Here is a 21923-nt window from a genome sequence, read left to right on the forward strand (position 1 = left end):
GTAACTACTTTGCTTTTAAACTTTCTTACCACAATACTGACTAGATCATTTGGAATATGAGGAGACAAGGGAGCAAGCTTGCATACTACAGTAATTTTTTTATACTTTTCCTTCATCTATTTATGAATTTATTATGAAAAATATTTTTAAACATATGAAACCTGCTTTTTGTTGTGAATTTTAGCAAAGTAGTGGATACATTGTACTGTGTATCATTAAAAAGGTTTAATTAAAGTAAACATTTGGCAATTAATATCTTTTGTTGTTATTTTATGCACGTATCTTGCTGTGGTTTATTATGAGAAACAAAATCAAGTTTTAAGAAATTATGTATCCTATTCTACAGTGCTATATGGTCTTCTACTTTTACACAAGATATGATCTAATGTACCCTTTATTAAACAAACAGTGCTTAACTCTCTTCCTCTTATCCTTACAACTGCCCATCACTTACATAAATGCATGCACATTAAATTGTTTCAAATTAGTAAGCTCTCCAGCATAACTGGCCAGAAGATGAGGAATGAAAACCAAAGTCATCAGGGTTGGAGAAGTGCAAATAACTTTTTCAGTGCTTACAATTAAGTGTAAACAATGTAGTTACGACTGTACCTTCCCAAGGGAACATTTAGATCCTGGACTTTATTTAATTGCTGTAAATTAAACAAAGAAACACCCCTTTCTTTTTGCTTGGCTCTTTAATTCTAACATCAGTAGATGAGCTAAGCAGGCTTTTAAAACCTGCATTTTTGAGCCGCAGGAGCCAAATACTGAGTTACTTGGTTCTGCATTGTCTACTACTTCAGTAACAGCCTCAGATACCAAAACAGCAATCAGCAGTTTTCAATGAAATGGCCATGCTCTAAAAGTGGTTCCTTGGAGTGCTGGGAAGAGCTGAATTCGTTAGTTAATTCTCTTATAATGACACATTCTTTACTACTGAAACATCCTGGATGTAACTATACATGACACTGGTGTGCACAGTGCTGTATAGAGGATCCGTGTAAGAGAGAAATAATGCAAGGGTCATGCTTAACATGTACCTACTCTTCGTAGGTATTGACCTTTATTTTTTGATGTACTTCACATGTGTTCTGCACATCCATAGTATAGTTTCTAAATCTGTGGAGTATAGTTTCTAAATCTGGGGGGGGAAAAAACAACTTACCCAAAAAATACAAAGGGAAAAGCAGGTTGTGAATTCCAAGGCTGTAATACGAGACAAAATGAAACATTTTATACAAAGCTGGGTTTCATTTATGTAAATAATACCATTATTATAATACAGACCTAGAATATAACATGTAGAATAGTTCTCTCTAAACCCTGTAAAACGCATGGCCTTCAAAAGCAAGCCTGTGCTTTCACAGCATACACCAATGATGAGCTAGTCATATGTCACCTTGTACTAACCTTGGAACCTGCCCGCCTTGCTGCTAATAAGCTCTCACAGTATTTCCAGAGCAGAAAGGACACACACCTGTGTCAATATAACTAGTTTCATAGCTGCTTCCCAGGTCATCTTCCAAAGAACTGTATGGCATGCAGACCACACAACTCTGATGGATGAGGGAGCAAGGTGGGTGGCCAGAATCTCCCCAGGACACCCTTGTGGACCCTTGAAAATATGAACAGGCTAAACCAGTCATAAAAGGTTATGTGAAGGGAAAAAAACACACACTGAAAAAAACCAAAACTCTGCTCCCCGATCATTTGTAAGTGTGTGTGGCAAACTAAAATACATATAATTAACAGGTCTCTTTCGGTAACTTGAATTTATTGTGGAAAACCACCATGACTATATGCCAACTGTTTAGCTGGCTTATAATAAGTGCAATGACAAACACTTTAAAGGGACTTAGTTGCATTTCTAGGAACTCTTCCTTGAATTCTCTAGGAATGTGGAATAGTTTGGATACAGGAGGAGATCTACACACATCACAACCATTTTTTTCTTTTCTTGTTAGTGAGGTAAACTGGCCTTCATTATGTAGCTTGCACCTGCAAAAAAATACCCCTTTCTTTTTTTTATAGTCTAAGTTCACTGAATATTTTTTCTCCTCATCTATGGTCAGGAACTTAGCTGTTAAACTAGCAGAAAGCATATTCACAGATACACTTCCATAAAACAAGATATGAGACCCAATTCCTATTGAAAATCCATTTCTTATTCTGAGAAATATTCTTACCTATACAACAGGTGCTACTTCTGCTTCAGAAAGAGGTCAATAGATAAATCTGCAGTAAACCTAGCTGGGTGTTAAACTGTAAGGCACCTTTAGCATGATCTTAGATTCTGATACTGGATTCTGAGCTTGGCATACAAGACCAACAAAATGCAAGGAGGAGAACTTTTAATTAAGACCAGCTGAGTCTCAGGTGGTCTTAATTACACAAAGTAAACCCATCTGTGCTATTTTGAATACGTACTGATTTGTTTTATTCACAGAAGTGACCACAGAAACACTCTTTTCTGAAACTTTCAATGTGCAGGCTGTTTCAGTCAATGTTGAAAACAGGATGTATTTCGTCACCCAAGAATTCATCCTTGTATAGACAAAAGATTTTAATACAGACTGTGTAAGATATGCAGTGATACCATACAATAAAGACTGTTAGTACCCATTTCTGTCCAAGTTACAGAACATACAAGCACACCATTGTGTTTTAAAGAAACTCCTGTAACCCGTCTTCTTGCCTATGACACTGAAGGAGAGAGATTTCTACCTCTCTTTCAGCAACTGCCTTCTGTGCGTAGTGTTATTCAGGTCACTATTTCTATCTTCCTTTAATCCCTGGTGAGACTAGGTGGGGGGACAAAATAGCTACGCAGCACTTGACATAACAACATGGCATTCTTGCTTTTAACCAGCGCACAGAAGACAGGGTATGTGGAAAGCTAAGTCAACCAGAGGTCTGGGCTAGTTCACATCCTTTCAGCTGCCTGTGCAATTAGTGTAATTTAAAGCAATATATACATATACATTAATTTCAAATGTATTTGCACTTCATACAGAACTATATTCAATCATTACAAAGGTGGATGTCTTGGTGCCACTGCATGCAGATCTTGTGCTTGGAGCTGCACTCTGAACAATTAATTGACTCAACTGAGATTCAACCCTAGCTGTTGGGAACAAAAATAACTTACATTGAAAAAGACAAAGTTTAGCACAATGTTTCTGTGAATCATTTTGTTAGTATTCCTCCTTCCCATCCATCACCTAGAAACACTTTTTGAACAAGAAAAAGCTCACAAAGAGCTGACATCGACATCCTGAAAATCCAGAGCTGAGAAAGCATGGCCATGGTACAATACTCATCTCTCTGCAAGTCCATCCATCCACTGCTGGAACAAAACCCTAATGCTCCAGGGCCTTTCAACTGTGCATCCTTTCCACATTTTACAGAAACAACCTTCACAGTGACACTTCCATGCCACAGTTGCTTATTTTCTTGCTGAAGAAAGCCCAAACAATTGTCAGTTTTATAAAGCACACAAATCCTAAACATAGAACATAGCTCTTACTAAAACTGCATATTTCTGATTCATTTGAAACCAGCTACAGCAAAACTGGGGGGTAAACATACCTTTCCCAGCAGCTGGGAGAGGTTTCAAGAGCACCAAACTCCGAGCTCGTTTCTCAAACTCCTGGGGCACAAGTTCTCGGTTGCTGACAGGAAAAACTTACAAAGCGCTTTGCACTTGTTCTAAACCAAGAAAGGGTGTGAATGACAGGAAGCTAAAATTATGAATGAACACTCTCACCTGCTATTTTTTAAACATTTTGGCTTTTTGAGGGTCTGCCAAGCCCGTATTACCACTTACCAAGCTGGAGTTCAGTCCATGGAGTTGGAGAACCTGAAATACTGAGCCTTGGAGAACGGCATGGAGGCAATGGTTTTGCATTTTACTACTTCTATGATATTGGCGGGGGGGGGGGGGACACACACGACACACGACAGGAGAGGGTCGCAATACTCCTCCTCCTTTCCCTCCCGCGCCTAGCACCGCGCCTCAGCCCTGAGCGCGGCCGCGGGCAGCCGGGCTGAGGTAAAGCCAAGATGGCGGAGTGCGCCCCCCGCGGCGGCCGCTGGGGAGCTCAGAGGCAATCCGCCAGCCCTCGCCTTCACCTGGAGAATCCCACACCAAAAACCATCGCAGCCTCCATCAGAGGAGGTACCTACCTTTCGCTTCTCAAATAAATTCAGTTCTTACTCGGACGCCCCACACTTGTGTGTTTAAGACAAGGGAGTCTCCAGTCTCCCAGCTACAGAGTTATTGGGGCAACTGCAGGAGCGGTCACACTGCAGGCAGGGAGTTTCCCAAGGGTGAAACAAGCTCCCACCTGGACACGGATCGCACCGGGACTTCACTGAACTAAATACCTTTGAGAAATGCTTGTGACTTGTACTCATGCTGATGAGCCTTTGAAAGGCACGTGCTGCTTTGAAGACCAGTTTTTTTATGTGAAAACCAAAGCTAATTGCCTATTAATATCTGCTCACATCAATGGGAGATGGGCCTGGACAACTACATTTTTGAAACTTTTTAGGAGGCAAGCCACAGATATCTTCTCAGAGAACCAGACATTAATTTGGAGATTAATTAGAACTATCTTCTAGTTTAAGTATTTCAATGTCTTCTGCCAAAAGGAGAGGTTAATTCACCGGAACGGCAAATAATCCCCTTCAAGAACTACAGATGGTAGTGGCGAAGCGAACCCAGGCCACGTGTGAAAGCAGACATCTGTGCACTCCCCAACAGCCCAGCCCAAACCCCATGTACGTTCTTCTGTATTCTTCCAGAATTTAATAGATCCTGGACTTAAATACCTCAACTCTGCCAAAGCGCGTGCTGCTCTGTGGGTATGTCTGCATTGCTGTTTAGCTGGATCAAGGTGTCTTTTGACGTGAAGCTTCTGATCACCTCCACTTGCTCTGCAGAGCAGTCGCCAAGCACATCAGCCGGATTCCCGCTGGATGAAGCCTAATGCACTCCAACAGAGGTCTAAAAATGGTATACCAGGTTTAAATACTACACTGACAGCCAGCGAGAATCTTTCGAGCTTAGAGAAAACATTAACTTTAGATCTTTTTCAATATTCTTACCGATAGTCGTCTGCCAATCCCACCACATTGCAGAGGCTGCGTTTCATCTCCTACTACTGCTGAAATATTTTTAAGTTTAATTTTTCTAGATGTGATTTGATTACATCATATCATCACATTTGTGTTGCTGAAGAATATAAGACACAGCAACATAAGGAGAGTTGTCCCAGAAAAATAAATATTGAGTGGTTTATGGAAAGAAGTGAACTACTACAAAATAGTGCAACAGATTATTGTGAATTACTCACATCTTGAAGACAAGCTGCCTGGATATGATCTTCTACCAAAAAAAATCTGCAATTTGAAAAGATTATTCCATAACAAGTAGTATCAATAGGTGTAGTAGACTGATTTCAGAAATGTAAGATCTACTACAAAATAATTATTCTTTTCATTACATTTAAGAGTATTCAAGTTTTGACATGATAAATTTAATTTTAAATGCAAGTATTTTTTTATATTGAAGAGGAGATATCTGTAAATTTGTTTTTCTTAAAACATAAGTCTCATACATTCCTCTAACTTTAATTGAAAAATGCTTCTAAAGAAAAGCTTGTGATACCGAAGACAATACATGACCGGAGTTTAAAATATTGTCAATTTTGTATTAGCAAAAATAAGTACAGGATATATTTTTGAAAGGTTGGGTTTGAGTTTTGTTTTTTTAATAGAACAAAAGGTATCAAGAATAAAACCACTACTATGCAAACAAAGGGCAAGTTCTACTTAGAAGAAACTTCAGCAAGATCCTCAGAAGTATTTTTTAAAAGTGATTTCAGTGATCTGTTTCTGCACATCCTGGTCACTTGGGTGTTTCAACAGTACATTTTAAACTTGAAAGAGGTGTTGTAACATCCAATAGCTTACCTATGTCATGACTGAAATACACTGAACATAACGTGGGAAATGCCATCTATTTCAAAGAGGTAAATGTCAAAGCTGAAAACACATTGAAGAAGTGAAAATCCAGGTAAGAGGACATTCAAGGAAAGGGGAGCCAAAGCTAAGACAGAGTCTTAGCTTTTTCTTACCTAATATAATATTCATCCATCTCACTCTTACCTGAATAATTAGAAAGAACATTTTACTAAACTCAGTTTTCCTTAAGAACTCTGAAAAAAGCACCTTTCCAGTACTAGAGATTCAGATTGCTTCTAAGGTTTTCCACATCTTAGCTTGTTACTAACAAAGAATCACTAAATTTCACCTTAAAGTGCCATAGCAGGAAACACTAAAAATTACTGTGGTAACTCTGATGCAATGTTTTATGACACTTCTATTCAAAAAAATTCTCAGCTGTACCACTTCCTGAGTGAATAGGAGGCACAAAATTCAAAGACTTAGAAGTCTGTCAGTGTAGCGTCTTCATTTGTAAAACGTTAAATAATAATATAATGAACCATGTGTGCTTTTTGAGGGGTCACATTAATAAAAAGATGAAGATGACAAGTCTTTTGCTGGAATTCGGTATTTTCAGTAAAGCAGGTGGAATGGATGGTTTGCCTGAGTCACATATTAGCATCTAGGCACAAATATTTTCACCGGGAATTTAAGTAAAAGTGTGAACTGGACTGGGACTCCCTGAGGGAGGAACACACATGCTTTTCTACTCACTTTGCAAAGCATAAGGACTTCTGTCAAGGAGCTCGCTATACAATTAACACCAGTAATATTTCAAAATTCTAAGTGCAGCGTAAGTGCTCCGTGCACATAAACATTGGAACATGTCACTGAGGAAGCAGTTTGCTTTCAGACTCGAGAGCTAGATGTGTGCTGTGTGGTTGCAGTACTACTTGGGGAATATGCAATCTAATTGCAATGTACCTAGCTTAGCACTGCAATGAAGTTGTGGGAGCATCTAGCAAGTGGACGCTGTGAGGTCCTTCACCTTTGGCAAGAGCTCCAGGTAAACATCCTCAATGGTAACTCACTATACTCCTTCAAATCCTTCCTTAAAAATTTATTTTTCATGATACATCACCAAAATATTTGCCTCGCTCACTGGTATACCACAACAAGTGTCTACTACACTAACATTTCTCTTTTGTGTTCTATAGTAATACCCATATATATTAATCATCTTTGTCCACCATCTGTGGCAACAACTGCCTGTTTTTTGTTTTGTGCTGATACAGCTCCAAATCTAGTGGCACCCTAGTCCACTACTGGCACTCAGTCATACATTCATACGAAGAATCATATTAAAGATAGCTCAGGCAGACTCATCAGGCAACATTCACATCCCTGCAATGCAGACATAGCTTAAATGGTCTAAGAGGGATATAGACTAAAAGCCTGTCTGCCTTTCAGTTAAAAAACAGTAGCAGCCAAACAGTATTTTTTCCTACATATGCATTATAAGTTAATGTTTCCATGAGGGATGAAGTTTAAAAAGTATATACACAGTTCCTTCATGAACCTTTTCAAATGTTCATGGATATTCTGGGGAAAAAAAGAAGAAACAAATCGAACATTCTCTGTTTTTCATCAACTTTCACATTTTTATTCCTTGCTTCACTAACAGCCTGAAACCGCTTCCGGTACTAGTTAAAGAGCTCTGCAACATGCTTCAGTATTGAAACAACGCAACTTCAGTCACCCTGACATTTTACAAAACTACAGTCTTCACTTAGAAAGATTTAGCATACTTTGCAAATAACTGGCGTATTACAGAAAAGTGCTAAAGAAATAGGTATATATCTGTTTATTGTACCAATTAAAAAAAGGCAAGAATGTGCTGCTGTAATACATTCCCAGTGAAGAAACAGGAAATAACACTGTTTAGAGCAGTGTCCTTAAACTGGATCCAGCAAGATATGTTGAAAGCTACTTATGAAACGTTATGAGTGAATGAATCGACAACCCTGATAGTAGAGAGAGGGATTACAGTGGTTTGCAAATGGAGAAAACACAACAAAAACCAAATCTGACTTCATAGCATCAATGTTCACTTCATGACATGAGTTTTCAGATTTTGATTTCAGGATAATAAGCAGTGAAGAAGTTGGCCGGGACATCATTTCACTTTATGCCACCATCTGCCTATCAATGCTTTTAAGCTAGCGTTCTGCTAGTTCTGCAAGAACTTGGGAACACTGAAGACCCACAGATTTTTGTTTGAACAATTTCTAATTGGAAAAAAAACCCCAAACACCAACCATAAAAACCTCACTAGCCCCCAAGGTGATTTTAAGTGATATTTGTGTGTAAGTTGACTTTGTTTTTAAACACACTTAATTGGCTTATGTTTTCCAGGCTTATGTCCCAAGTACACCATATACTGTGTTTAACACATTAACACAAAAATATTTTCAAAGACATCTTTTGGATGAAAAGGTTTTAAAAGTATTTTACAAAAATAACATAAAATAAATTATTTTTTTTTAAATGAACAGCTATGAAATCCACGAACCAAACAACATATAACATTGACACAAGATGAAATATATTACACTAAAGGCCTGTTAATTACCTCAGTGGTATGAAGCTTCAAGTAAATTACTAGGCACTTTTTGCCCAAGCAGTAGTCACTCATTCAGTGGAAAAGTCCAACTGACAGAAACACCTGAAACATAATTGCTAAAGCTTTCTAAGATTCTCAATTCCTCAAAAAAGTGCACATAAAAAGGCAAAGACAAAAAGGCCAGGTATTATGCCACACAGGACACCCAATGTTAGCCGCTTTCCTTACATGACTGCGTTCAGCTTGGTTGGAGTTCCAAAAATGGTGTCAACAAGTCAGCCGTCTCCATCTTACAAGGGCATTTCTATTAAGGCTTTACATGTCAGAGTAGAGAGAAGCAACAGCAGCTCCAGACACATGGGAACACAGATAAAAAGAAAGGCTGCAGGGTTATATGTGAGCAAGTACAAAAGTAGCAGAACAGACTTGAACTTTGCTGTAATTTGAAGGAGCGCTCATTACTTGCAGAATACCAAGCCGAAACGCACGTTGTGCTCTGTACCAGGCAGTTTGCAATTGTGCGAACGCCCGCGCACCACAGTCTGATATCCTTGATATCCCCAATACCTAGAAGCTGAATCTTCCAGCGAACAAAAGAATGTACCTTCCTGTGGGAATTTAAGTACCAGTAACATGCATAAGCTACTATGAAAAGTTGCTATTAGAATACCTAACATAATGAAGAGGAGGACAATAAAGGGCAACTAACGCAAGAAATTACATATTTTAAAGTACTTAGAAAAAGCATTATTGATATTTAATATACTTATATACCTAAGTATATTAATGTACTTAATATAAGATTGTATTAATTGAAAAGTTAAAAATTTTAGAAAGCAGCAGTTTGTGGCATAATTTTAAAGCACAGCTTGTTTTTTGGGAAGAAAAGTATAGCACTGAGTAGTCCTTCAGAAATCATGTCATCTCAATTAGGTGCAAAGTTCTCCAGCTGGAAGACCAGGTCTACAGCAGCATCAACATCTGGTACAATATGATCTGGTTCCACTAAACCAGGATCAAATCTAAAATCCCTGTGGCCATGGAACACCATTTCAGTTATGCTCTCCCTGGTATCCAGGGGTACCTCCGTGTGAGGGTTGTAAACCCCAGTACAAACAAGAACAGACCTACAGTGGGCAGCAGCTGCAGACGCTAATTCGTTCTCCCAACTGTTGTCTGTTTCATCATCCTGAGAGAGAGTGGCAGATCCTCTGCCACCAGCTACTTTGGCCTGAATCCATGACTTTGAACCTTTTCTGGAGTTCTCTTTGAGATAGCGATTGTAAAGGTTAGCACCATAGACATCAGTCATGAGATTATCTCTGGAAATACAAGAAGAAAGTTTAGTCAGCAGTGCAATTTTAGTTGTCCAATTTCAATTCTATGAAAGACATTTTTAGGGTTTCGATTTAACAGCTTATTTTATACTTTACATAACTTTATGTGGATTTATACTTTACATAACTTTATGCGGATAGGAAGAAATCCAATCCTATTGCTATTTTATTACACCCTTTTCATGAAGCATGACACATGATAAAAGTGAGTAACTCTCCATATTGAAACTGCAGACCGGGGCAGGGGGAGGGGAAATCAAGGATAGGTATTAACAGTCCATGAATGAGCTCATTATATTTCCAAACATCTTGGAGATTCTGGAACAGTCTTTAATACAATACAGCTTTATCTCTTTCTATGAAAAGGATTCTATGATGTGACAGCATGCGCAGTAGCATATGACCAAGCTTAACAACCTCACAAATAAATTCTAGCTCTACATTCCCTAATAACCATCATTTATTCAACGCTTGTTGGTGTTATACCAGTAAACCTAACAAAAAAAAAAAACACCCATGCAAATTCTTTTTGTTAGATTTACACAGCCTGTTACAGAAATAATAATAATAAAAAAAATTTTAAAAATCAGGAGAAATCTTAGTTGCATATAAACCACTTTTTGTGCTGCTACAGAAATTACACACAGAAAGGGCAATGCATTATTACTTTTCAAGATTAGAAACGGTGAGGCTTGAAAACATTACAAAAAGTACACCAGAGCACCAAGAACGTTAGGTGGTCCCAGTGGTATGAGAAACAAAGTAGTAAGAGTTGTGTATTTTTCATTGCTGGTATTCATGTTGAGAGTAATTTCCTGATGAACTCGTTAGACTTACGATATCTTACCCGACAGCATAAAGAGTCTGAATAGGCTGCTTCCACTGTCTTTCTGCTGCCTGCGCCCTAATGAGGTATTCCGCATACTGGTAGGTCAGTTTACTAGGTTTGCCCATTAAGGCCTCATACTTCAGATCTTTGCCAGTGATCTTCTTGTAAATGTTTTCCAAACACACCATGAATGTTCCATGCCCAAACCTACACAGATATAAAGACAAATCAAATAATATTAAGTAGAGATAAAAAACCCAAGGCTTTTTTATTTCATGATCTCTTAAGAATAAATCATGTCCTGTAACTATCAAATTTCCCTCAGTTTGCATGCAGCATTTCCACAGCTGTTTCATTGAAAATTAAGTGTTGATTAGCTGAACAATAAACACCACAATAAAAATACATTATTGGGATAGCACACCAGACTTATCTATTTTTAAAATGTAGTAATAGTTTGCGTTAGTGTTACTTGCATTTAAGTAGATACCCTAGTTAGAAAAGTGATGCTTCTTGAAATGATCTACTCTCTGCAGTGACCTAAAAGAATCAGCTAAATTAACAAAGAGGAGAAATGGAAAAGGAAAGTTAGAATCGGTCAGAAGGAAAATTGACCTCTCCTTAAACACAAGAGTACACCAAAACCCACTTGTAATATGGAAACAAAAACCCACGGGTTTCTCTAAAAAAATAGATGCAAAGGAGGATCAAGGAACAAACTATAGTTTTACGGCATTCTTTCGATAACTCACTCAGTTATTTTGATCAAGGTGCAAACAGTGATGATGGGTCATCAACCAAGTCAGTAAATCAGTAATTTAGAAGATGTAATCTCATGATGAAAAAAAGCAGTTTTACTTCATTACTGATGTCAGGGTGTGGGATTAGGGATGAACTAACACATATCACTTGAGAATGTCGCATTACCAAAAACACCCTAAGAAGAATAAAAAGTTGCTATACAACAATTCTGTATACAATAAGTTACACATACTACTACTTAAGAAGAGCTGCTAGATAACTTCTAATGCACACAGATTGGTATATCTGCTCAAACCAGGTATCTACAGCCAAAAAATACCCCAAACACCAATATAATGAGCATCAGAAGCCAGTAGAGATATATGAGGTGCACTAATAAAGAAATTAAGTCTCTAGTGGCCTAGAAATCAAAATAGTATTTTAAGGAAAAAAGCTACAAAGAAGGAAGCAGCTGTAGCACTTTCAAATGTGGTACAGAATTAGCTTTTCTGAATTCTGAATTAACCCCTCACTCCCTCTCTCCACCCTGTTTGTTGCTTTGTATTATGAAATACCAATAAATAAGCATAAAATTATTTCCAGTAATTATTAGCAACATCTTAAAACAACTTAGTCACAGCATTATATTCCCATAGTGAAGGTAACAGCACTGACAGATGCAAACGTGCCGTACTGTCAAACTCAAAGGAAAAACCAGACTTTTTACTGGATCTTTCCCAAAGGACACAACTGAAACTACCTACCTTATTCACTGTAGATATATTGGTTGCCTTACCCTCGCCTGAAACTAGCACGTCTTTTGCCAACGTGCTAATCAGAGATGGTCTTTGCATCCAAGTAAGGGTATCTGACAAGATCTTCGACCCCAGATCAAGCCAGCAATCAAGTCACAATAACAACAATTTCTATTTCAGTGTATGTTCAGATTTTAGACTGGGGGGAAGGGAGGGGAAACAAAACTATTAAAGAACTACCTTCGACTGAAAACAAAATCAAACAAAACCACTATCAGAGATCATGCCACCTTGTTCTGTGTCTTCTACTTGTTTTTTCATATGTTCCTTAAAGAGCTCACTATATTGTCCTCAGCTCAAAAACACTTCCTGCTTCCAACTAGCAGGGTCGATTCTTTACCCTACCAGAAACTGTAGGGTGGAAAAGAGAAATACCAAAGAAGAACCTAATGAAGTGAAACAATGGCCTTGATAATTTTTCCCTTTTTTCCTTTGAACTGAGACTCTGAGGCCCTCAGGCAAAAACCTATCTTTCCCCACTCTTCTGGGAGCAGGGAAACAAAAAGGTTTAGAGCTTAAAAGCAGTTTTTATCTCGAGTAACTGATTTCCTGAACGCAATAATGTAGACAACAATAAGGCAGCATCTGCTGAAAGCGCATTGCTTTAGAGATGTTGTATTCAAAGCTGAGACCTACTGTGAAGCTATAGCACGCATTTTGTATAAAAGTATTGACTCTGAATTTTACTGAAGAAATGAGGAAACCCCAAATATATCACGATATCCACACGGGTTATAATGGCACTTACCTTGGAGACTGTGCTTCAGCTACCCACATCAAATCCATATTACAAGCAAGTACAGGAATGTGAGGGTAATTTTCATGGTGATACGGATTTCCAGGATAGCCACTTGTCAGCAAAACATCTATTATCAACTGAAGGTTGGTTTCCCATCTGACTGGCTCCCCAAACAAAACAACAGCTATGAGAACAAGAATTACAAAATAGAGTTACAGAATTAGTTAACAGGGCACCAAATCTCTGACACTAAAACTTGGTCTAAAGAGACTGAACAAGTAATTTGATTTAACCAGGCACTGATGAAATAGTCACAATAACTTTAACTTAGGTTTTTAATATATTACATACCCATTCATTCACAGAAAATCTCAGAAGTAACAAGACCTCACTGCAAAATCTACAGGTTTAAGAAATTTTTTTTTTATTGGCCAAGTTTCTCCATAGCACCACAAAATATTAACTTCTAAATTGTATTTCTAAGTCTTCCATACCTTTGTGAATTCTATGTTTACATACAGTGTTTAAATAATCCATCAGAGATGTTTTTTTGTTCATCTTAAAACAAAATTTGAATGTTGCTTTTAGACATTCTTCTGGTCTCCAGCAATAATCTGAGGTGGATTTTTGTAACTCCTAAAGTCCAGTTTCTACTTTCCTGTACTTCAGATGAGATGCGAGTGAATACAGTGTGCTGAAACAAGATGCTTCTCATACTACAACTCTGAAGTGACCATCCTGACAACTGTAAGAACAAGACGGATTACTTCTGAACACATCACTTCATTCCTCATTTTTGAAAGGAAGGCAACAACAGCCTGTTAAAGGAAGATGAAGAGGAAAGCAGACCTCACCTACCTTCTGAAACCAAAACCACGTGGCTGAAAACTGCACACATTTAAAAAACAGCTTTATCACGTGATACATTCCAAATTAATGACAGATGTCATTAACAAAGAAGTTTTAGAATTGTCTCAGCCAACTTTCTTGCCCAGCAATCTAAAAATAAATTCTAATTATAAAGTACAATAAAGATATTTCATCTATTAATGGATAGTTGCAAGTTAAATAAAGATAACTGACCCTCAATCTTGGGAAGCTCCACAGCAGAGGGGTACTGCAATAAGAAAAAAGTGAAAGTTTTCTACAAGATTAAACATCTACTACTGTTTTTAACAGAATAAATTCAAGTATAGGTCCCACAGTTGCCTTCTGCAACACTGACAGGAAATGCACTCTCTATTTTGGTAGATACCCGACATCAGTTTACTTAGAAACTTGTATTTCAACTCTGAAGTGTCATCTCGTGGCAAACAGTCAGACAAGTTAGCGTGTTCTACATTTGCCAGCCTCCTACATCTATTTAACTTCCTCTGGCAAGCTGTAAAGCTTCAGTTGTTTAATTAACTTGTGTATGAAAGTCTGGACGTTTGTTTTTCCACAGGAGTAAGAGGCCTCTAGTATTAACAAGACGTTTGAAAAATAGTTTTTGAAATGTATTTCTTTTATCACTGCTAAGAAAGAAAAATACATTGTAGAACACACAATATATTTGCTAAACAAATAAGAGTTTGCACTTCATTATTTACTCCCTGTGGTGGCAAATACATTAACAGGTTCTGGAACTTCTACATTCGCGTGGTTGAGAAGCAAGGCAAAAGATGATAGAACTTGAGTTATGGATTCTATGAACCACAAAGAATTTCTTGAGTTCACAGGGGAAAAATCCACTCTACATACTGACCCTGAATATGTACAATACACGCATGTGTTTACTGTGTATGCATTCACTTCTTTTTGAAATTCTGCACGATTCAGTTGAAACCATACTGTACACACTGTTAATATTTAAATATATTTAAATAACGGCATAAACAAGAAAGGGAGTCCTTTGGAGAAAATTCAGTTAAAAAGCATTGATTTACAATCAAAGCAACCTCACAGCCTAGAAACAATACCAAGACAATTCTATACTGAAGGAAAAAGCTTTTTTTTAATCTTCTGCACACCTGAGGAAGCTAATAAGCTTTCCAAGACAGATTTAGAATTAGGTATCTGTACTAAATTATAAGTTTTCCCACAACACTAAGTTACAAAATCAAAGATTACGTTAAAGAATTACCACTGATAGAAAAAAGTCTATACAGTTGTTCTTGAAAATGCTGTAATAAAACAAATAAAGAAGCAGAAAAGCAAAGTCAAAATACAATGCAAGAACAACAGCATTAGCTCAGTAGTTTAAATATTGACCCCTATTATAGAATATCATCTAATGAGCAAACAAAGAATTTTAAAACAAAAATACTCACTCACCAGAACGTTAGGTCTTCTGTCATGGTCAACTACATCTAGCAAAGGGTGTTTCTCCCGCAATGTTTCAATGGTAATAGGTTGACAGAAACCAAGGCTAGGAAAATACCAGTTAAGGATACAGAATTGCTTACATTAAAAGATTTTAAAAGTCAGTAATTCCATTTTAACAATTTTAACATATGCTGTTTATCTGGTAAAGCAAATTATTTAGGAATGAAAGCAACATATCAAAGACTGACTTTTTTTTCTGTGAGAAAAGAAGATGATCACCCCATTATTTATAAACAGGAGACCTATGTGTCTGAAATCTCAAGAGAGAAATTATACGTAAATCTTTCTCAAAGTATGAGATGAAAAGCAAGAAGCCACTCTACACCCGCAATACTCCAAGATCATCTTTACCTAAGCACAAGAAGAAGTTTATCTGGCAGCAAGACAACTTCGTGTGTAATTATTACAGGAAAGAAATATGAGCTAGTTGAGGAAAAAATACTGTCTCCACAAACTGTGCTTTCCTTAGGCCATTACTGCTGCAAAGGTATTGCTAGATAAACAAACACCGTAAAGCAAAGTCTTTTGCAAAATGGTGGAGTGACCAATCAGGGTTAATGATGCTCTACAGGTAGTTAAGATAAACACCAAAACACATCAAAAAAGGAAAGGACCAGAAGGGAAAAATGAACCTCCTGATTTGCACAGTAGCGCTCTTAAAAGCTGATATACCCCATTAATTTAAACTTAGTTAACAAGAGGTAATCAAACTAAAACTGCTTGTTTATGTAAAAAGCAGTTGTGATGCTACTCTCAATACTAAGACAACTTCTTACAATGCAAATGAAAATAAGAGCTATTTAAATATATCAGGTATACAAACTAAACCACCTGATTCTGTATTGGAATTAACACCACAGGCCATTTGTAAAGTTATTTTAAGACAAGATTATCCCGAATGAAAATGCTATCTAACAGAAGTATGTTTTTTATATTTTGTATTCAGACTTGTAATATACTTTTCTCCTAGCCATGCCTAACAAATTTTGGCAGCTAACTGGAATGTTCCTTCAGTAACTTTTTCTCATCTTTGTATTTGAAATAAAGTTTACACTTAAAAGTTGCATATACATTTTTTACAACTTATGATTTACACCAACTTTAATTAAAATCCCAATAAAGGAAGAAGCACAGAAGGGAGTAACTGGAAGCATGAGTGAAGATTATGCAAAAGCTAGTCATTAAATTACAGTTTGAAGCTTTGATACCACAGTTATACCAACATAATTCAAGTTCTTTTTGGCAGTTAGTATAAAAGCGGCAAAATATTTTCAAGTATAGTTCTACTCTAGATGTTGGTTACAAAAACAACGTGACCTGACCTGGCCGCACGCTTACAAGCGGATCTTGAGCTAAATAATAGCTAGAATGCCACGTTCTCATCCTCCGGAGAGCACAAACCCTTTGTGCTAAAATGTCATTTACATATGAGTCAAAAAAAAGAATTCTTTCTCTTTCATTTATATATGAGTCAAAAAAAGAATTCTTTCTCTTTTTGCCTTTCTCATTAAAACAGATAGAACAAAGTGAAGCAAATATCGACACAGCAACCACTTTCAACATCTAAATTTGACATCATAGTAAGAACTACCATTGCTTATTATTGGATTTGTAATGTTGAAATATTTGGTCTTTGCTTGGTCCACGGGATCCCCTGAACTTGATTAAAGAAAATACTTAAACAGAAAGTTGTTTGTTTTTTTTTAAAAGATACTCCTGAGCAATATCAAGAAGCGGTCCTTGTCCAGATACAAGAACACATTTTTCATGATAACGTTTGAACATCCGCAGAGGACTGTGTGACATCATCACTTGCTCTTGTGAAATCTGTTTGGGATTTAAAAACAAAAGGAGTCTGTTGTTTTTCAGATAAGTTTTTATATGTAGATTTAATTAACAGGTGTGACAAATTCTATGAATTACAAAACAATCAAACATATTTACCTAAAACCCGACCACATCATTTTCTCCTAAGTTTCACAGACAATGTATTGATAATGTGCCAGAAAAAAATACATTACTGACAAATTGTCCCATGCGCTCCTTCCAGCTTCCAGAATTACTCTATTCAACTCTCTCCTAGTTTTACAGGATCACCGAATTTATTCAGAAAACAAACAGGGAAGAAGAATCAGAACTGCCCTAGTTCTAACTGTGGTCCCTTTGCTAGACTGCAGCATTGATTTAATTGTATCAGAAGACCTCCTTCTTTTAATTTACATATCCCCGTTCCTTCAATAGGTATAAAAACAGTAAAATTGTTATCCTGGAAGGATGCTATTATGAATCGCTACGTATCACCTTTACAGATCTAAAAAACCCCAAAATAACCGAGATGTCATTGTACCCATGACGCACAGGATTTTATTGATACAGATATGCCCATGTCTGCTGGCCCTTACCGAAACAAAAGGCACTGCAGAACTAACTTTATGGCTTTCTTACTAATGCTCAAACACAGTCTCCAACAACGGAGAAGTCCTACTGCCTGCAGTGCCCACAAATCGGGGGGAATAAAGTTTTACCACTGCTATCAAAAAGAGGCAGGAAGCTCCTGCCTTGCACATTATCACAGAAGACATTCAGCTTGCTAGAGCAGAGTTTCATGTTACTGGCACATACGTTTTTTTATTCAGAAGGAGAAGGCAAGATTTATTCCCGCAATAATAATGTTGCAAAGAAATACCATTAGCTTTACCATTGGAAAAATCAGTACATTTACCAATGGAAATGCCATTAGCTTTGGACAGCATTTTTTACTTTTATAATACCTCCAGCAAAGCATTTCAGGGGGCTTAAGGGAAAACCAAAACCGATTAACTGAGCAGCATTTAGTGGAAGAGAATACATTTGACACATTCACCATAAGTAAACAACTAAGTAGGATTTAAGCTACTCACTGGAACTCCCAGTAGATGAGACAACTGATCGGCTTTTTTCTGGCGAAGGCAATTCCCTGCATTGGTGACAAATACCACGGGCACCAAGAATTGTCCCTGAGAATTAACTAGCTTTTGAAAGGCTGTTTTTGCAGCAGGAATTGGAGTCTTTCCTCGTACCAGTACACCATCAATGTCAAAAAGAAAACCAAAGGATGGCAGTACGTTGAGCTGCAAGAAGGAATTGAAAAGAAAGAGTACGTTAGTTACGCCCTTACTTAGGCCTGTTTGATAAAGCTTACAGTAGCTAAAGCCCAATAAAAACAGATGCTTCCACAGAGAAGGAAGGGATCTTTAACTTTGCACATTTTCACGTGCCTTACAGACATATTCATACACTACAACACCTACTGTGAAAAAAGGAGCCCTACAGCTCCCTTTTCCTTATGCATGCAGCCCCCTGAGTTCTACCTCGCTCTATGAGTAGTTCCAGGACGTTTCAGAAGATTGGGACAAATCGAGTTAAACTGACGAAAAGAGATAAAAAATACATGCTGCTGTGCCAGCGAGCCACACTTTTGATTGATTTAACCCCACTCTATTTCACAGGTCATTTCAATGCACAGAACACTAACAAAATAAGCTACTAACAAAATAAACAAAAGTAAATTTTTCAGCAGCAGGTAGGTCTTGAATGCAAATATTGTACTTGGCTCCTCCCTTACAAGATGTTTAGCTACTAAAACTGTCCCTGCTGTCACCTGTACTTTTCTGTTCCACAACAGGTCCAACTACAGCTAGAGATCTGTTGCGCCCCTTACGCATCGCTTCAGTTGATTCTTAGTTTTGTTTGTGGCAGACTAAAGTTAAAGTTAAACTTTATTTAGACTATCGTTAAAGTTAGCACCTCCTTTAACAAAGATGCTGTTTGAGTTACTAAAATTTATCTCACTGCCTGCCTTCAAAGAAGTGAAGAACTGGATTTCACGAGCCCAGAAAAGGAGAGCAAGGCTAACTGGGGGTAAGAAAGATGAGCTGGATGATAAGCCAGTGGAGATGGAGATAAGCCAGTGGAGATGGAGTGGAGATGGAGAGAGGACTGTCGAGCAATGAAACCATTACTGAATCAGGTTGGAAAAGGATGGACCAGAAAGGGTCTATAATCTAAACTTCACTCTTCTCCCAAGCACAAAATGGAATCGAGGACTCTTGGGATTTACAATCCCTTCTTTCATCGTTTGATGAAAAAGGAGTGAGAGATGAAGCGCTGGGACCGAGCATGATGGGGAGAACAGGCGCAGAAATGACCCCAGCCAACGGAGGTGGGACAGCCTTTGCTATCCAGGCTGTCTCGGGGCACATACTGACAGCAATCCAGCCCCTGCCTCTCCCGTGCAGGGAGAAGGGCAGTTTGCCTGTTTAAGCAGCACTTTGTTCCTCATCAATTATTCACCTGCTACATTTCTCCTGCAGCTGGGTACAGCACAGAGACAGCCACTACCACTGCTATGTGAAAGGTGACATAGCTACCTACACGCTCCTTGACACGCTGGCTCTCACGGCTGCCTTTGCTAAAACCCTGACACACAAACGACATTTGAAAACCCATGAGTTTGAGTACATACCCCGACAGAGCCCAATTTAATAACGTCAACACTTCAAACGTATTGCAGTGTCACCGATTTTAATTCGGCAGTTGGTTTTTGTTCAGTTTTACATGCAAGTACTCCCCCTGAAGCCCTCTCCTTTCTCCCCTCTATTTAAAAACAAAAAACCTTGCAACCATTGTCTTCGAGCTGTCTGCGACAGCTTCAGGAACGCTACCTCAGAAATAACCCCACTGCTCCACTACCGACGCTGCGGGCTTGCTGATAAACATGCAGTAGCCTCCTCAGGCTTTGTAAGCTGGTATGTGAAATTACTGAAGCTATGTTGTAATAGTTTTGTAACAAACGCAGTTCTTCACGTTAATTTTGCTATCTGTAAAAAGTGTAGATTACAAATGTGAATTTTACAGCGAACAATACTGTACCAAAAAAAAAAGAAAAAAAAAAAGTCTTTTGCTAAGTACACGGAGAAAAAAAGAAGTAAGAAGGGAATTCAGCGTATACCCAACCGGGAAACAACGACACTAACAGCTATTTTTTCCCCTTTTGACCGTAAAGGAATCCTCTCCTCGCGACAGAGAGCTGCAGCGCTGCCACAACAAAGGAGAGGGGACGAAGCCCCGCGCGCCACCGCAGCCACTGTCGTCGTTCCTCTGCTGTAGCCACCAGAGCGGCCGCAGGCCCTCGGAAGAGGCGGGCTCGCAGGCTCTGGCGAGGAAACCCCCGGTAACGGCGTCCCAGCTCCCGCTGGGACGGGAGAGAGACGATCCCGCCGGCCAGGGAAAGCCTCCGGGAGCGGGAACCGCCGCTCCGCCCGGGCAGCCCGGGCCCGCGCCCCCGCCTCCACGGCCGCCCCTCAGACCCCGCGGGCGGCCCGGCCGCGCCCCGCCACACCCTCGGCCGCCGGGAGGCCGCGCCCCGCCGAGGCCGGGTTTGGCCGCCGCCCGCCGCCGTTTCGGTTTCGCTCCGGCTCGCCGCACGCGCCCTGCAGCGACCGGCGCCGCCCACGCGGGCCTGCCCGCTCCCGGGACACAGCCGCCGGCCCGCGGGCTGCCCGCCCCGCCCCGGGCCCCTCGCTTACCTTGCTGCCGCCGCCCCCCTCGGCCGCCGGGAGGCCGGCCGCCGCGCCGCAGAGCCCGCCGAGCGCCGGGACCCAGGGCGGCCGCCCCGCGGCGCCGCCCCTGAGGAGAACGCGGAGCGGCGGCAGCAGCGCCCGCCGCATAACGGCCGCGGGGGGGGGCGGGGAGCGGCGGCAGCGCCGAGATCCGGCCGCGCGAAGAACCGGCCGTGCCCGCCGCTGCCGCCGCTTCAAACCGCGGCCCCGCCCCGCGCCTTTTGCCGGGAAGGCAGGCCCCGCCCCCGCGCGGAGCGGCGCGCGCCAGCGCTGGCTCAGCGGCGGCCGCCAGGGGCCGCGAGGGCGCAGCGGGCGTGGCCGCCCCCGCGCAGCCGCCGCCCCCGCGCAGCCGCCGCCCCCGCGCAGCCGGCAGGCGCCCGGCGCGGAACGCGGGGCCCGTCCCGCCGAGAGGCCCGCGGCCGGGCTTTGCGGCACCGCTGCACAGCGCGGGGCCCGGCGAAGGGCTGCGGAGCCGCCAGACGTCAGCTCCGAGCCTGCAGCGCCAGGGCGCTGAGGAGGGGCAGCGAGCCCCGGAGCCAGCCGGAGCGCTCAGCTGCCCGCCCCTCCTCAGACGCAGCAGGAGGTGGTACCACCGTAGCAGCAAAGCAGAAGGGAGTAGCACGAAATTTCTGCCAAGGAAGTAACTAAAAAAAATTTTTCTTTAATAACAAACCAGATGCTCTTTCTGGCCCTTCAGGAATCAACGCTTTTTCTAAAAAGGCGCATCGCGTATATACACAAACCCCGCGGTATCTCAGATGTGGGATCTGTCTTGCAAAGGTATTTCCCAGCAACTAGACTGAAAGTGAGAAAACGAGCACAAATCGTATCATTAGTTAATGGGTATTCTGCAGAGCTATCTCTGTTTGTCTTGCTCATCTGCTCGTACAGATTAGGTAAATCCACTTCTTTCCCGGTACTCC

At 40.2% G+C, this 21923-nt stretch overlaps 1 protein-coding gene across 1 annotated transcript; it reads right to left on the reverse strand.

Moving 5' to 3' along the window:
- Positions 1-7594: 7594 nt before the first annotated feature.
- Positions 7595-21200, reverse strand: LOC142415387 (haloacid dehalogenase-like hydrolase domain-containing 5). Its single transcript, XM_075513643.1, has 8 exons — positions 20968-21200; positions 18301-18510; positions 17115-17227; positions 15350-15443; positions 14120-14153; positions 13046-13220; positions 10760-10948; positions 7595-9897 (listed from the first exon to the last, which is right to left on the reverse strand). The coding sequence occupies exons 1-8, from the start codon at positions 21106-21108 to the stop codon at positions 9501-9503; spliced, it is 1353 nt and encodes a 450-aa protein (XP_075369758.1). The 5' UTR covers positions 21109-21200; the 3' UTR covers positions 7595-9500.
- Between the last annotated feature and the right edge of the window lie 723 nt (positions 21201-21923).

This window comes from Mycteria americana, chromosome 11 (genome assembly GCF_035582795.1).
Source record: "Mycteria americana isolate JAX WOST 10 ecotype Jacksonville Zoo and Gardens chromosome 11, USCA_MyAme_1.0, whole genome shotgun sequence".
Classification (NCBI taxonomy): Eukaryota; Metazoa; Chordata; class Aves; order Ciconiiformes; family Ciconiidae; genus Mycteria; species Mycteria americana.